The sequence below is a fragment of the Drosophila virilis genome, chromosome 4 (genome assembly GCF_030788295.1).
Source record: "Drosophila virilis strain 15010-1051.87 chromosome 4, Dvir_AGI_RSII-ME, whole genome shotgun sequence".
Classification (NCBI taxonomy): Eukaryota; Metazoa; Arthropoda; class Insecta; order Diptera; family Drosophilidae; genus Drosophila; species Drosophila virilis.
Window position 1 is genome coordinate 1002370 of NC_091546.1, and position 18246 is coordinate 1020615.

Sequence of the window (18246 nt, forward strand, 5' to 3'; positions counted from 1 at the left end):
CCAATGAAGTTTGCTTAATGGTTGTCAGTAATGACCTCATAGTCAAAATTCAATCGTACAATGTGCTGATATATGACACGTAATAAAATGTTTTAAGTGCATGCATGCATGGCTTACGCAGCCCCGACCCTGGCCTATAAGTGCAACCTCCCCATAAGTCAAAACAAATATGTTCGCATTAAAACAGACGTATAGAAAGTAAATGAATGTGGGGGCGAGTGGGCCCTGCAAATCCGACAAGTAAATATAATAACAATAAAAAGGGAAGCAGCGCGGCATGAATACAACCAAGGCGAGATATTATGACAGCAATAAAAAACGTATAACGCGGCAGAAGAAACAATGAGAAGCAAGGACAAACGCTGACAATGACAATTTCAGTTCCAGTTCCAGTTCCAGCTTTAGCTCCAGTTCCAGTTGCGCTTTCGTAAAAAGTATTGCCCACTTTTTGGGGCAACGCAGAAGCAGCAGGCGGCAGCTTCGATTTTCAATGCGGTTTTATTTAAAGACTTAATAACATTCATTATTACATATTACTTTACACAGCTAAACATAAATATGTACTTAATATATTGCAGTTAAATATTTTGCATATTATTATTTCTTAGACCTAGACATTCAACAAATACGCATGCAGAATTCCATGGATAATTTTCTCAAGATATGCACATTTACGTGTTCCATATGCGTGTGTGTTTAGGTGTGCCTTCAGCAGTTAAATATTGCATAGAGAAAGAAGAAATAACTGTACAATGTGTGCCTACAATTTGATTAGCCTACTCTGTAGAAATTTACAGTGGCGCCTCCGAGCTATAGCTCGACTCTTGGGTGTCTCTGCATTTTTTGCTGGCTTTTCAAGGTTAATTAAAATTCGTAAATTGCCTAAAAATTGCATTGGATCTTCGCTTATCAATCTCAAGCATATCAGCTTTGCTATTTTTCAATCTAATTTAATTTTTCATGTACTTATCGGTAGTTGCAACAATTAAATTTACCCATGTATTTTATGTAGCTTTTAATTGTACACGAAAAGTGTTTTTGATTTATGTTAAGCATCAATATTGAAGACTCTATTTGCAGTTAATTTAATCTTAACTTTAGCTATATATTTTTCGATTTTCTGATTTGCATTAACAGGATACTTAAAAACTACGCTTGTACAGATTTGGCTAGTTAAGTACTTGCATATCTTGATTTCTGTTTAATTTTTCGTATTTTTGGTAACAACTTTGAGCAAATTCTTCCCTTTCCTAAAAGCAAGCAAGGAACAACGATCTGCACGCCGTACCCCCTCCGTATCCCTTCCTAAAATATCATTTATAATTTTTGGAAAATACGTATGTCTGTCTCATTGTATGTACAGTAGCTAAGCAGCTACAGAATTTGATTTGCCGCCCGGCAAATGCGGCGTATACTTGATGTGCGTATTTTGTGCTTTCACGTTTTCTGTTTATCGGCTTTGTGCATTTACGTAGTTGAAATATTTACACAGATTTAATGAGTTTGGCATAGCTCTAGGGTCGGGCCTGAATGGGGGCTGGTGGTGTCATACATCTTCGTTAATTGTTATCTGCACGGCGTGGATGTGCTTAATTGGGCCAACGGGCGGCGGTCATGTCGACAGCAGCTGCTCCTCGGCTTGTTACTCCTCCTGGGCGTGGGCGTGGGCGTGGACGTGGACGTGGGCATAACACACAAACCGGCGGCGGCAGCATTACACAGAAATGCTATTAAGACTGGCAGCGCGTATAGCGAAATGCGTGCCATGGATTTGGACGCTAATATCCTAGCGCCCGATGAAGCCGCTGCGGCGGCGGCGGCAGACGTGGCCGCCGCAGGACGACGACTCTTCTTGAGCTGCTTGTCTGCTTTTCCAGTTAGTTAGAGAGAAAGAGAGATGGAGAGGGGAGGTACAGTTGATGCACTGCACTGACAACTGTTGCGCAGATGATTGATGTTGCATCCACACTCACCTTCCAGTGATTTGTCCAGCTGGCGCACTGTCTCCCTGGACTCCAACACGGGTATCCGCTGATGCTTATCACTCTCGACGCTCTCCTCGTTGCTCTGCCAGTAGACGGAGCTGATTTTGGCGACACACTGCAATAAGAGAAGCCGTCGCTATAGTCTCTCCTCCACCAGCAGCTGTTTACTGGCTCATGAAATCTGTGTCGGTCAGCGGCGGGCAATAGGGGAGCCCCGGTAAATGTGTCTGCGCGTTGACGGCACACTAAAAGTTTTATGCTTTCATTAACTGGCACCAGGCGCCCAGCTGATAACCCAAAATGACCCGCATATGCAAACGGACATTGGCCATGGCCAGGCAGTAGTCGGTCGAATCATAAAAGACGTGAAATTTTGTGGCCCCTGCGACACACATTTGCACTCGCCCACGACTCCAACCCCTCCCCACCACCAGATAGCAATCAACATGCGCTGTCATGTAATGTTGCCGCAAATTGAATTGAGTCGACGTTGGCCAGTGTAATGTTTCAATTTGAGGGGGTGGGCCATAATCAGCTTAAAGCCGATCCGGGCAGCCATAACTCACCTTCAACTTCATGTCGCCGTGCTTGAAGTGTCATCCGCGAACACGAAACTCCAGGCCGAGGCGCGCCACCTCGAGACCCTCCCGGCCCACCGACAGCGGCTCGTAGGGACGCAACAGCGAGCGGTTCGCGTGCATGCCGTTAATCAGCCAGCCGAGATGGCAGACGGGCTTCGATGGCGCCGAAGTGCAATTGACGCGCACCATATCGCCAATTTGGTATCGGGGCTGACCGCCGGTGATTTGTGGTCCATGCTTGGGTGTGACTGCAATGGTAGATAAGTGCACAACGTGTAAGTTCCTGGCTATATGTAGATAACTGGAAATGAGGTCTCGAATTCCTATATGAGTGTAGGTAATCGTTGTATAAAAAATTTCCTCCTCAGCTAATTCCCGACGTACTTTTTAACGAACTTGGATAATGGATAATGAATGAAAGCAATTAGATGAAGTTCCTCAATTCTTGATTCTTCTTCCGGGTAAGGTTCAATAATAGCTTTTTTGTTGCTTCCATTATTTAGATTTTTCAAAGTTCGATTTTACTTTTGTACGATCGTCCTGAAAAGATTCCATGAGTTGCCAATAGGTCTCCACCATTTTTCCATTCCATTTTTTATAATAAAAAGGTTGCTTTTAATTCCACTATTAAAACGTTTAAACGAGTCTTATTGGGTGCCATTTTAAATTAAACCTGCAGATTTAGCTATTCAAATAACTCTGCACAAATGCAACAACAATTGGCAACAGCAATTGGAGACAACAATCGCCAAGTTTCATGTGCAATTATTGCACATTTTTGTTGTTGACGTAGTTGAATCAGAATCTGACCTGGATGTGTGCCAATTGGGTCAGTCAACCAGGCAGCCAGCAGATTCAGTTTCACTTGAAATCCTCCAATGAATCCATATAAATCGACTGCAATGCACACACACACTCACTTACACACACATACAGACAGAAATTATAATCTGGCTTTTAAAAATACTTGTGCATCTGGTGTCTGGCATTTGCTAAAATTCCTTCACGCTGTCCATTCGCCTTAATAATGATAAAAGTAAAAAAATAATAATAATTTGGATTGCTCTTGTATTATTATTTGGCGCCTGCTTCCGGCTACAGCGAAATTCGCATAATAAATGCAAGGCCTTGTTCGCGGCCAGTAATAAAAATCCAAGTGAAGATAGAAGAAAAAACCGAAATGAAAGAAAAGAAAATCTTGTGCAGGCTTTGTATGTTCTTGTCTCTTGCTGTCTTTTTGTTTGTTTCTGCATTTTTTCTTTTTCTTGCAATTATTTTAGCGCTGCTTAACTTCATAAGTTATTATTTTCGGTATTTTATGTCCAAGCTTTCCAGACATTGATTGAGCTGTTGTTACTTTCTTTCATTGTTTGTATTATTATTTGTCCAACGCATATTTTTTTTATTATTTGTCATTAGGTCCATTTTTCACTTTCCCCCGTTCATTCAAAAAGAAAAGCGAAAATAAACCCTTTTTTGTTGTCCAATTGCTTCTAATTGTTTGGCCACTTTGATGGAGCCAACATTCTCGAGCTGCTTAGACAATGTCCCACAAGTTGTCTACAATAGTGCACAAATTTTTCGGCTTAAATTGACAAAGGGAAGTATTTCCAGTCCAAAAATAGATAGTATATCAATTTGGCAATATTATCAAGCATATCTCTTGCATGCGGAAGTAATACCTAAAGCTGACCAGGATATTGCCATGCAGCTTATGCTAATCTAATTAACTGGGCAATGTACGCGTTGCTCAGTCGACGTTATTTTCCATTTCTGTTTTTCAATTTCCGCGCTTGTACTTCAATTATCCCATTTCACGAGCAGCTATCAAACCCATCTGGGCCCACTAACTGGGTCAACTGTGTTGCGCCTCGTCATTTAGCTGTGCGCCCGTAATCACATTCAATTATTTTCTGCCACATAAAAACACACTCACACACACACACACAGTCGTAATATATATATATACTGCCGCATTAATTTCAATATTCCGGTAATTTAAATCATTTGATATTTTTTCACTTCATACGTTTCTTTTTTTAGGCTCCCGCCATTAACAGGTGATTCATTAACTTTATACTTAGATCTGCAGCTGATTTAATCCGCTTAGGGGAGAGCACGGGCGTGGCTGGGATGATTGCGATTCGGATCGCAGATTGGCAAACATTAAAGTCAAGTAATCATGTAATTCCCCTAGCAAAACGGAAGCGCTCAGCTTTGATTGCTGCCTCCTCATATACTCCTATGCCCCATATATATATACATATATAGTATACCAGCTAGTTAGTTGAACTAATTATTTGATATACACAGTTTGATAGCCCTCCTCTGCCTGGCTCTACCTGACGAAAATGAACCCAAAATTGCCTGGGGAGTAACAGTTGAGACCCAATGCTAATGTCAATGATAATCATAATAATGTTGGCCCCCTTTCCCCTTGCCGTATTCCATGCTTGGCATATAGGACCAAATGAATATTTGAAATGGGTCCTCAGTAAACAAGCCTAGTTTATTTATTTTGCTTGTGAGTGAGACTTTTTTTGGTAGAAAAAGAACGCTTTTTTCGAGTAGAGACAAAAATATAATATATATAAAACCCCAACTTCCGACAAAAAATAATTAAATAATTAAAAGAAACTATGTAACACGAAATTGTTAATAATTAATAAAAATAATTACGATTATATGCCACGACAGAATACAGGGTGCCTTCAAGTCGTACACTCTCTTCTCAGTTGTGTGTGTCTGTGTATGTCCGTGTGTCAAGCATCAAGTTGGCAATAACTGTAGCCCGTTTGAAATGAAGGCTGGCAAATGCGAAAATGGCGAATAGCAACTGGGATTTATTCCTTGCGCTCTTGTTGCTGGCAATTCAACGGCCGCTGCGGCTGTTATTAAACACGTTTATTCTAAGTTTTCCCCAAAGCACTTTTTCATATTGCGTTCTGCCATATTTTCGCCATGTTTTGTTGGATTTCGCAAAAATTTCAAATTAAGTTGCAGCCCAGCCAACCAGACCCCAGACCCTAGACCCAGACCCAAGCCCAGGCGGTAGCCATAGTCGCTCGGTTCCAGGTCTGCAGCTGTAAGTGAGCAACTGAATTGCATCACGTACATGGGCAATTTGCCAGCAGAATAATACAAAACACACACACACACACGCAGACAGACGTGCAGACATAGTGTAGCTGTGTCTATGTGTGTGTGTCTGTGTGAAGGTTGTTGAACGCCGCCCAACTGGCCAAGTGGCTGCGTAGCCTTGCATGGCATGTTATCTTTGTTTTTCTCTTTTTATTTGGCACAGGTTTCATGCTTGAGAATTTGTAAATCGCAGCGCGAAACAATGCCAAAGCATAAACTATATAAATGCGAAATATTTTATATGTATACGTATATATATATATATATATATATATGCGTGTGTGTATTCCACTGAAAGAAACAGATTACTTTTCATCGCTTTGTCCATGCTGAGCAATTAATCTTGCTCTGTGCCTCGCACTTTCTCTCTCTCTCTCGCTTTTTCGCTCTCTTACTCGCACACACACTTGCACTTACCCACAACAATCATGTCCTCGTGACCGGAAACTGTCTGGAACGAAGGCGCCTCGCCGGACACTTCGCACCGATAGCGGCCCGTCGACTGTAGGCTGACCGAGCGCAGGACAACGGCAATGTCCGTCGAGTTTTGCAACTGCAAGCAAAGAGAATTGTTGTAAAATAAACGCATATGTAAAAAGTAAAAGTCAACAGGGAGCACAGAAAACATTGCACATTTGTGGCAACTATAGAAAGTGAAATTTATGTCATGAAAGATTCTGAATTTAAAAAAAAGTTGGGGTTCTTTTCAACGTTATCTGGTACATGTATGCATGTTTGGTTTGCATATATGCACATACATGCATTCATACATACATACATACATGCACTCATTCATACATGCATACATGCATACATACATCCCTACTCACCCCCGACTTCACCTCCAAGACACTTGCTAAGCACTAACTAAAAATGCAGAGCCTACTTGAATTCTTGAGAATCGAGGAGAGCACTTGGCAGAAATTCGTTTTATTTAAATATGCAGCACAGCGACAATAAATCATGGCCTGCGTTTGGTATCAGAAAACAATCATGCATGCGTACATGTATTTATAAATGCATAAGTAGATGCATACACTTACACACGCAAACACACACAGCCTCAGACGCACATGTACAATATTTAACGAGAAAGACTTGCCTCTAAATTCTTGAAATGCAGGCGAAGAAATTGATAGTATGCGATGGAGAACTGAACTTTAATTTAAATGCAAATTTTGAAATTCTACACATTTTCGAACACTAACTGAACAACTCGCAATTGTGTTGGACAGTGCTAAACTCAATGCAGGCACCCGTCGCATATATTCTGAACTATTGACAATTTGGCCTCATTTCGTTGGATCTTTCTGATCAAATAGCTTAAGGCTTTCGACTTCTTTTTCCTTTTCTTCAGCATCTGCTTCATCGTCGTCCCCATCGAGCTCATCATCAACATCTTCCTCCTCAATATCATCGATATCGTCATCATCATCGTCGTCGGCATGCAGCGATGAGGCCACCTCGGCCAGTTCATTCATTTCCTTATCGCTCACCGGCAGCACACTGTCCAGAGCTTCCGGGGTGGCATCGAAGTGTTCCATGGCCGCGTGCAGCTTCATTTGACTCTCGGCATGCAGAATACTCTGCTGCTTGTCAATCTTGCCCAGGCGCAGGCCGGCCTCGATGGGATTGCTTTTCGGCTGGCGCACCATTTGGGCAATCATCTCGATGGTTTCGTCGTGGCTCAGAGGCGGGAAGCATTCCTCCAGCGTCTGCAGCACTTTCGATTTATTCTTTGAGTACATTTTGTCGAGTTCCGAAAATGTAAGCGAACGAGTATATATTTATTTCCTGCCTGCCGTTCTACAGCTTGCTTGTAATTGACTTGAGCAACATTGACGAGCTTGGGGAATAAATGAAAACTACCTGCCTACTCGATGGAATTCAATCGAGGCGTGTCGCATCAACGATCAGATTAGCACACAGACTCACCTCCACATCGACGCCGGGCAGCGGAAACACCTGTCCAGGCGGCATGTCACGTGGCACATAGCGATAGAACTCGAAGCCATCCTTGTACCACTTCACCGAGTACAGCGATTCGCCATCCAGGTCAAATTTGCAGCCCAATACGGCGTCCTCATGCCGCATAATATGCTTCGGGATACGTATCTCAGTCATAGTCAGGCTCTCCACTAGATAGAGAGAAAGAAGAAGGAGAAATAGTTATAGCAGTTGTTTAAAGAGAGACTAGATGATTAACTAAGCTGGCCTTTTTTGAGCGCTTAGAACAAAGACTTCGCTTTAGCTCTGGTCCAATGCCAGGGGCCCATAAATAACCCGCAGCAAGTGCATAAAAGTCAAGGAAATCGAAAGAAATTCGCCAAAACAATGCGCTTTTGTTTAGCCCAACAATGCGAACTACCAAAGAATGAAAGCGGCCAACTTGAGGCGTGCGAAACGTGCCGCGGCAAGGGAATCCGTACAGACGTGGCAAGTGGCAAGTGGCAAGTGGCAAGGGGCAGGAGGCAAGGAGTTGTGTGCTGTGTGCACTCGAGACAACGAAACGAAACGAAACGAAAAGTTGCTGACTTTTAAACGTACACAAAAGCCCATAGGTAGGCTTAGACAATTTGGGTCAAAGTTATGGCACGAAAATCAAGATATGAAATTAAAATTGCACCAAAACTGAGCGCTGCATAAAGGCTGAAAGAACAAGAAGAAGAAAACGAAAATGCTTAAAGAAAACTATCAATTCTAGATGGCCCAGAGAATAGTTGAACATAAATTTAAAAGCTGTCAGATTTTTATACCCTTGCAGGCCGACCGCATAAAGTTGATATATTCTTGTTCACTATCAACAGCCGAGTCGATATAGGCATGTCCTTCTGTCCGTCTGTTTGTTTCTACGCGAAATATTCTCTCAGCTTTAACGCTATCTTTATAAAACTCTGCAAAAGTCCCTGTTTCTTTCAGCTAGATCGAAAAGTAGATCTTGTATGAAAAATTTTTGTTTATTAAGATATCTTGACCAAACTCGGCATTTTTTAGTTTAACTATGCGCCCCATGTATATGCTAAACATTATATTATATAGCTGCCATAGGAACGATTGAATTGTTTTTTGATTTTTAAGATATCCTGATCAAACTCGCCATATAGCTCATATACCTTTCATTGGAACGATCGATAAAAAGGTAGGTTTTTGTATGAAAAACTTATTTGTTTATTAAGAGATCATAACGATACTCGGTATTAGCTAGTTTTCCTATGCTCCTTAAATAGGGGCAAACCATTGTGAGCATAATGAAAAGGTTGGGTCTGCAAGGGTATTAAATCTTCGGCGCGCCGAACATAGCCCTTCTTTATCGATTATGATGCAGTAACTCACAAGCATTCACACGTATCTATTTAAAGCTTTTAATTAATTAAACTGATATTTTTAATCGAGGCGAAATAATTTACCACATTGTCCCCAACTTTTAAATTGGTCAAAATGGCTTTCACCTGTGACGTCTGCTCGTGATGATGACAGGGCTTCCAAGTAAGTGCATGAGGGAATTCGTTGACTGGCAACCAATAAAATGGCAATTGAACGTCTGGGAATTAATCCGAATTTACCTTGTAGACTATATTTACGCCGGGCTTTGATGCGAGTTCTATAAATATGTCACAATGTGTGGTGCGTTGACATTTGGCTAAAAATAAATGCACATTTTCATTAAGCCCCCCAGGAAGCGGCAGCATTAAAGCCCGTTGACTTTTTGTGTTTGAAATAAACCAGGCGCACCGCGTACCGCCTACCCATTCGCCTTTGGCAGCAAAATAAACAAGTGCAAAGCACAATGCACAAAGGCAAACTGCCGCCATTGGGACCACAGGACCCGGACCAGACCCAAACCAGAAGCAGGCACAGAACCAGAGCCAGGCTCAGATGTGCAGCCGGAGCCAGGAAGCGGCGCCTTTGAGTGCGGCTTCCGTTTTTGTTTTTGTTCCCTGTTTGTGCGGCGGACACTTTGAGCCAAGTATTTATGACATAAGTATGATTTAGCATTATGCACTCTCCACCCGCGACCGCCGACCGCCGACCCCCGACCAACGATCCACAACTTAATATTCTGCGCAGCCCAAGTCAAAGAAAATCGCACTACGCACACTATAGCCCGCGCTGCCTTTGAAAATGTTTTTTAAAAGACTTCTTGAAGCTTTTCTTTGGCATTGCCATTGCTTTCAATCGCCTTTGTCGACGGCAATTGCAGTTTAAATTTTATTTATTATATGAGACTTGTGGTGCATTTTTCACAAAGTAGCTTCTGAGAATATGTCCACTTTCCAAAACAAAAAACTACCAATATATTTAAATTGACTGTAAACATATCTAAGATTTGTTTACATGCTCAGACCAGGGCAATAAGCTGCTTCTGCTCACAGCAACAATATTCGTAACACAACTAGTAGAAAAATTCTAAAAAAAAATATACAAAATATAATAACAAGTGAAAATTGGGCAGTGGTTATCGTCGACAAATGTCAAGTGAGAGCTCAGCACAGCTGGTCCAGTCTGGGGGTGGGCAAGCTGTCTAATTATTAAGCCAACAACTGACTGAAATTCCAAATTCCATGCAACATGAAAACTTTTGTCATCTAATGCGGCGTTTAATTAACAAGTGCCAGGCGGGCGAAAAGTTTTCCATTTGATGTCGTGTAAATGCCAGTGTTACGATCTAAGCACTATTACCTTGATAGAAAGTTGCCACAAAAGTTTCGTGCTTAATTATTGTTGATTTTTAAATGATTTAATTTGCGGCCCGGGGCCAAATGTCAGGCGCAGCCAAAGTCAAATAAAATCGAGTTAGCACGAGTCAAAACAAATCCTGCCACATGGCCGTGGCAAGTGTCAAACGCAGCAGACAACAATTCGCATACAGTTATTTGTTTTGAATACTAAACTGAATATTTAATGCCTAACCCAGGGGTTGAATGTGGCAGAATATTGTGCATAGAAGCATTCATTGTGGAGAATAAAGAAATAACCTTCAAGGGAGGTTTTAAATTAAGAACTTTATATGTTCAACATTTTACTATTTTTTGGGCTGATTGTAAAAGGACCTCAGATTTATTTTAAAAAATATTTTGATGCATTGTTGTCTCATTCGTCAGCTTAATATTTTCATGAAGTACGTGAACTAAAGGTTTTTGCCAAAGGTTGGAATCCTCAGAAGTCAACATTGTTCGAATTTTTGGCTTAAGCCTTGAACCAAAAACGAACCTTCAAACTTAAGTTTTAAGATTAAAAACTTGGGAAAAACAAATTTTGAATATTTCCGTAGAAAAAATATGCGAAAAATGTAAATACAGAAAAAACTAAGAGCTCAAATGTCATCAATCAAGAATATTTTGTGTTTGTTTTGGTGCTTAGAGTTGGGATGTGAAATTGATTTAATACATTATAATGCAGCTGGGATGATAATTTAGACTGATTTTGGCGGCTGGACCGGATGCCAGGCCTTGAGCAAATAGAAAATGTTTTTGCATGTTTCGCAAACGCCTGCAGCATCAATACGCATCAATTTAGGCCCCCCTTTCAGGCTTTGGCCCCAGCCGGGACAGACAGACGCCTGGAACGTGCTTTATCTGCAATCAGAAGCGGAAGTTTGTCTCAGTCTACAGCTAGAGCAGCAACAAAAACAACAACAAAAACAACAACGAGGACATGCCGTCCATTGTCTATGTCTCACTGTGTATGTCCTTGTGTGTGCCCCAGTCTGTGAGCCTTTCGGTGTGTCTGTCTGTCAGGCTCGTTTTCTTTGACGATGAGTGCGTTCTTTTTTGTCCCATTCCAGTTGTTATTGTTATTATTTTTGTTGTTGCTGTTGCTGTAAATGGAGCACGTTCCTCGATGCTTTGCTGCATTGCAGGCGCACTTGCATTTGCATATTTCGTGCGTCCCGCAGGATTGAGAGGGGGTTAGCCAGAAAACTTTGTCATCGATTTGAAGCCAGCTCATAGAAATGGCAAAAGCAGCGTATTAATCGCAGCTACAAACTTTTTATTCCCAAGCCAAACAAAAGTATGCCTCGCAGTTACGCTCGTCATTTGGCTATTTGCCTTATGGAGTCGCTTTGCATAGTTGGAACTGGCCCAGGCCTACTTCCTCGCCTAAAATCTAGGACAGGCATATTCTTTCCATACGTTTTTTACTTGCACACAATTCTTAGGTCCACATTCTGATACAAGTTTAATAAACACAATTTGAAAATTCTGTTAACTATTCCCTGGTGATAGAGTGCCCAGATTAGCTGGCATAATTAATACATATTATTAAAACAAAAATAGCTTAGCTCATGTGAAATTGGGTAACAAATAAATCAGAGCCGCTGTGACAATGTACAAATTGTCAGTGTCAAGTTGTCGGCAGCCAAATGCAACAATGCCTATTTTCTTTAATTAGGATATCAATTAAATCACGCACACATACACACAGAGAGACATAAACATGAACAGTTGTTATAATATAATTAAAATTCATTTCGACTTGTAAATTGGCTGGCGGCAAAAACTGCACACAACTCACACATCGAGCGCCCAGCTTATTCATAACAATAATAACAAGCCTTATCAAATCGATTAATTTAATTAAATTGAAAACATCAATTTTGCTTACTATGATTAATTACATGCCCAGTCGAAATTTGGCACACGTCTGTGGCAACATTTAAATTATTGTTGCATGTTTTTCGGCGTTAAGTGAAAAACTTGAATATCATATTTCAAAAATATGCTAAGTATTCGGTGGCTCGTTAGTTAAAGCTATTTATATTGCCTAAACGCTTACAGCTGATTAAAGCTTCGTTCATTCATATATTTGATGAAGTTTGCCCAAGCCCAAAGCCCAGCTGGCAATTGTTCTGCGTGTCGTTTAACATTAGTTTCATGTGCTGCCAATAAATAAAAAAAATATGACTGAGTTTCGTTTTGCTGGACTGCTTTTTGAGTGCGCGCCACGTTTGCTTAATTTCATTATTGTTGCCCTTAGATTTTTTTCTAGTTTTTCCATTCGATTTTTTGTTCGCTTTGTACTGCGTACGTGACCTCATAATAAAAGTAAGTAAGATTTTTATCTATAATTCAGTGGACGCGCTTTCCGAATCAATTAAGTGCCTCACAAATCCCCAAACCAGTCGTAATAATCATTTTCATTTTTTTCTTCCCTTGTCTAGACCAAGTTCTATTTGTCAGTTATTGTTTGTGCCACGCCCCCCAAAAAACCGCCCCAGTACATCAAGCAAATTATCCACATGTAAAGGAAAAAAAGCAGTTTCTAAATGGCAAACAGAAGCACAGAAAAACATTCACTTTGACAAGTTGATGCAGCTGCAAAGCAAACGAATGGAAAAAAAATATTAATATTGAAAGAAAAAGTTGCGCACATTTATTTATTTAATTAAATGCGGCACCGTGAAAGTTTTGCAAACGAGCACGAAAACTATCAAACCAGGCCAGGCCAGATCCACTTAATTAGGTGACGCACAAAAAGCATGTTGTTCTAGAAAGTAAACTCTATTAAACCTCAAACAGAATAGTTTTTGTTATGCTCGCATTGCGTATAAGTCATGTATGCCAGATAGCTTGTAATACATTTAAATAATAACTATTTGAAATACTTGAAAAAGACATAATTCGATTCGCCTTCGCTCCGATTACATATTTGAAAAGTACATTTTTATTTGTTTAGATTTTTCAGATTTTGTGTTCAAAAAAATTCTTTTCGCTTTAAGACGATTATTTTATTAAATTTCACCCGAACACTGTATGAAAAAATAAACTTTTGATCGGAAATCTATCGAAATTAAAAGTTCCATAAATTGAAATAATAACTAAAAGAAATATATTTATATTTATATTTTTGCTTAAACAATTGGAAACCGACAGTTTTTGTGATAGCTTTGAATTACGATACGTCGCGTATGCCAGCTATTAAATAACAAAATGTACTTGTTGCACATATATGCACATATTGAATATATTGCAAAGAATTAAAATAAACCAAAATCTTAATTTTATAATCAAATTTTGTATTGGCCTGGGTGAAATTTCCCACCCCCATAACTTAGACAAATTTCATACGATTTTCGCGAAACTTGGGTCTTAGATTATGGTTTGGCCTGTTTATCAATTTGGCATCAAAATCTGACAACACTGTTTTTGGTCAAAATTCATGTCCAAATCTTACCCTCATATATGATTCATAGACAGGTCGAACTTTCCAATCCCCACAATTTGGTCCCATCTCATCCGATTTTCATTAGGATTGGATTTTTCTTCCTGGTTTTCCCTCCAGATTAATCTGACATTAATAGCTTAACACATATTTTTTAGTCGAATTTCATGCCAAAATCTTACCCCAAGATTCCTATATAGGGATGGGTCAAAATTTCCCACCCCTATAACTTGGTCAAATGTCATTCGATTTTCACGAAACTTATGTTATTAATCATGGTTTGGCCCACTTATCAATTTGGCATCAAAACCTGACAACACTGTTTTCGGTCAAAATTCATGTCCCTTAAATATGGTATATAGACATAGGTCGAAATTTCCCACCCCCATAAATTGGTCATATCTCATCCGATTTTCACAAGGATTGGCTTTTTCTTTCTGGTTTTCCCTCCAGATTAATCTAGCATTCATAGCTGAGCACATATTTTTTAGTCGAATTTCATGCCAATATCTTACCCCAAGATTCCTATATAGAGATGTGTCAAAATTTCCCACTACCATAACTTGGTCAAATGTCATTCGATTTTCACGAAACTTGGGTTATTAATCATGGTTTGGCCCACTTATCAATTTGGCATCAAAACCTGACAACACTGTTTTCGGTCGAAATTCATGTCCCTTAAATATGGTATATAGACATAGGTCGAAATTTCCCACCCCCCATAAATTGGTCATATCTCATCCGATTTTCACGAGGATTGGCTTTTTCTTTCTGGTTTTCCCTCCAGATTAATCTAGCATTCATAGATGTGCACATATTTTTTAGTCGAATTTCATGCCAAAATCTTACCTCAAGATTCCTATATAGGGATGGGTCAAAATTTCCCACCCCTATAACTTGGTCAAATGTCATTCGATTTTCACGAAACTTGGGTTATTTATCATGGTTTGGCCCACTTATCAATTTGGCGTCAAAATCTGACAACACTGTTTTTGGTCGAAATTCATGTCCAAATGTTACCCTCACATATGATATATAGACATAGGTCGAATTTTCCTACCCATAAATTGGTCACATCTCATCCGATTTTCACGAGGATTGGCTTTTTCTTCCTGGTTTTCCCTCCAGATTAATCTGGAATTCATAACGTGAGTTATTAATCATGGTTTGACCCACTTATCAATTTGGCATCAAAATCTGACAACACTGTTTTTGGTCGAAATTCATGTCCAAATGTTACCCTGATATATATGATATATAGACATATGTAGGTTGAATTTTCCTTCCCCCCTAAATTAGTCATATCTCATCCGATTGTCACGAGGATTGGCTTTTTCTTCCTGGTTTTCCCTCCAGATTAATCTGGCATTCATAGCTGAACACATATTAGTTAGTCGAATTTCATGCCAATATCTTACCCCAAAATTCCTATATAGGGATGGGTCAAAATTTCCCACCCCCATAACTTGGTCAAATCTTATCCGATTTTCACGAAACTTGGGTTCTTAATCATGGTTTGGCCCACTTATCAATTTGGCATCAAAATCTGACAACACTGTTTTTGGTCGAAATTCATGTCCAAATGTTACCCTCATATATGATATATAGACATAGGTCGAATTTTCCCACCCCCATATATTGGTCATATCTCATCCGATTTTCACGAGGATTGGCTTTTTCTTTCTGGTTTTGCCTCCAGATTAATCTAGCATTCATAGCTGAGCACACATTTTTTAGTCGAATTTCATGCCAAAATCTTACCCATTCCTATATAGACATGGGTCAAAATTTTCCACCCCCATAACTTGGTCAAATCTTATCCGATTTTCACGAAACTTGGGTTCTTAATCATGGTTTGGCCCACTAATCAATTTGGCATCAAAATCTGACAACACTGTTTTTGGTCGAAATTCATGTCCAAATGTTACCCTCATATATGATATATAGACATATGTAGGTCGAATTTTCCTACCCCCATAAATTGGTCATATCTCATCCGATTTTCACGAGGATTGGCTTTTTCTTCTTGGTTTTCCCTCCCGATTAATCTGGCATTCATTGCTGAATACATATTTTTTAGTCGAATTTCATGCCAATATCTTACCCCAAGATTCCTATATAGGGATGGGTCAAAATTTCCCACCCCCATAACTTGGTCAAATGTCATTCGATTTTCACGAAACTTGGGTTATTAATCATGGTTTGGCCCACTAATCAATTTGGCATCAAAATCTGACAACACTGATTTTGGTCGAAATTCATGTCCAAATGTTACCCTCATATATGATATATAGACATAGGTCGAATTTTCCCACCCCCATATATTGGTCATATCTCATCCGATTTTCACGAGGATTGGCTTTTTCTTTTTGGTTTTGCCTCCAGATTAATCTAGCATTCATAGCTGAGCACATATTTTTTAGTCGAATTTCATGCCAAAATCTTACCCATTCCTATATAGACATGGGTCAAAATTTCCCACCCCCATAACTTGGTCAAATGTCATTCGATTTTCACGAAACTTGGGTTATTAATCATGGTTTGGCCCACTAATCAATTTGGCATCAAAATCTGACAACACTGATTTTGGTCGAAATTCATGTCCAAATGTTACCCTCATATATGATATATAGACATAGGTCGAATTTTCCCACCCCCATATATTGGTCATATCTCATCCGATTTTCACGAGGATTGGCTTTTTCTTTCTGGTTTTGCCTCCAGATTAATCTAGCATTCATAGCTGAGCACATATTTTTTAGTCGAATTTCATGCCAAAATCTTACCAATTTGGCATCAAAATCTGACAACACTGTTTTTGGTCGAAATTCATGTCCAAATGTTACCCTCATATATGATATATAGACATATGTAGGTCGAATTTTCCTACCCCCATAAATTGGTCATATCTCATCCGATTTTCACGAGGATTGGCTTTTTCTTCTTGGTTTTCCCTCCAGATTAATCTGGCATTCATAGCTGAATACATATTTTTTAGTCGAATTTCATGCCAAATCTTACCCCAAGATTCCTATATAAGGATGGGTCAAAATTTCCCACCCCCATAACTTGGTCAAATCTCATCCGATTTTCACGAAACTTGGGTTATTAATCATGGTTTGGCCCACTAATCAATTTGGCATCAAAATCTGACAACACTGTTTTTGGTCGAAATTCATGTCCAAATGTTACCCTCATATATGATATATAGACATAGGTCGAATTTTCCCACCCCCATATATTGGTCATATCTCATCCGATATTCACGAGGATTGGCTTTTTCTTCCTGGCTTTCCCTCAAGATTAATCTGACATTCATAGCCGAACACATATTTTTTAGTCGAATTTCATGTCAAAATCCTACCCCAAGATTCCTATATAGGGATGGGTCCAAATTTCCCACCCCCATAACTTGGTCAAATCTCATCCGATTTTCAGGAAACTTGGGTTATTAATCATGGTTTGGCCCACTAATCAATTTGGCATCAAAATCTGACAACACTGTTTTTGGTCGAAATTCATGTCCAATTGTTACCCTCATATATGATATATAGACATAGGTCGAATTTTCCCACCCCCATATATTGGTCATATCTCATCCGATATTCACGAGGATTGGCTTTTTCTTCCTGGTTTTCCCTCAAGATTAATCTGACATTCATAGCCGAACACATATTTTTTAGTCGAATTTCATGTCAATATCTTACCCCAAGATATAGGGATGGGTAAAAATTTCAAAATTTTCCACCCCCATAACTCGGTCAAATCTCATCCGATTTTCACGAAACTTGGGTTCTTAATCATGGTTTGGCCCACTTATCAATTTGGCATCAAAATCTGACAACACTGTTTTTGGTCGAAATTCATGTCCAAATGTTACCCTCATATATGATATATAGACATAGGTCGAATTTTCCCACCCCCATAAATTGGTCATATCTCATCCGATTTTCACGAGGATTGGCTTTTTCTTCTTGGTTTTCCCTCCAGATTAATCTGGCATTCATAGCTGAATACATATTTTTTAGTCGAATTTCATGCCAATATCTTACCCCAAGATATAGGGATGGGTCAAAATTTCCCACCCCCATAACTTGGTCAAATGTCATTCGATTTTCACGAAACTTGGGTTATTAATCATGGTTTGGCCCACTAATCAATTTGGCATCAAAATCTGACAACACTGTTTTTGGTCGAAATTCATGTCCAAATGTTACCCTCATATATGATATATAGACATATGTAGGTCGAATTTTCCTACCCCCATAAATTGGTCATATCTCATCCGATTTTCACGAGGATTGGCTTTTTCTTTCTGGTTTTGCCTCCAGATTAATCTAGCATTCATAGCTGAGCACATATATTTTAGTCGAATT

General features: G+C 39.6%; 2 protein-coding genes across 2 annotated transcripts in view; both read right to left on the reverse strand.

Annotated features, from left to right (window-relative positions):
- Positions 1 to 428: 428 nt before the first annotated feature.
- The window catches only part of beat-IIIb (beaten path IIIb), a 36506-nt gene continuing 18688 nt past the window's right edge, over positions 429 to 18246 (reverse strand). Inside the window, 5 exon segments of the mRNA XM_002059126.4 lie at positions 429 to 1865; positions 1974 to 2100; positions 2552 to 2814; positions 6125 to 6260; positions 7643 to 7845. Of these exon segments, the coding sequence (XP_002059162.2) occupies positions 1567 to 1865; positions 1974 to 2100; positions 2552 to 2814; positions 6125 to 6260; positions 7643 to 7845 (1028 nt within the window). The 3' untranslated portion in view covers positions 429 to 1566.
- LOC26531567 (uncharacterized) lies at positions 6851 to 7534 on the reverse strand. Its single transcript, XM_015169078.3, has one exon. It carries the CDS (start codon positions 7453 to 7455, stop codon positions 7000 to 7002), a length of 456 nt encoding a protein of 151 aa, XP_015024564.1. The 5' UTR covers positions 7456 to 7534; the 3' UTR covers positions 6851 to 6999.

Excerpts from the sequence above, each read along its gene's own strand:
- LOC26531567 (XM_015169078.3), bottom strand. The coding sequence starts at position 7,455 with ATGTACTCAAAGAATAAATCGAAAGTGCTGCAGACGCTGGAGGAATGC.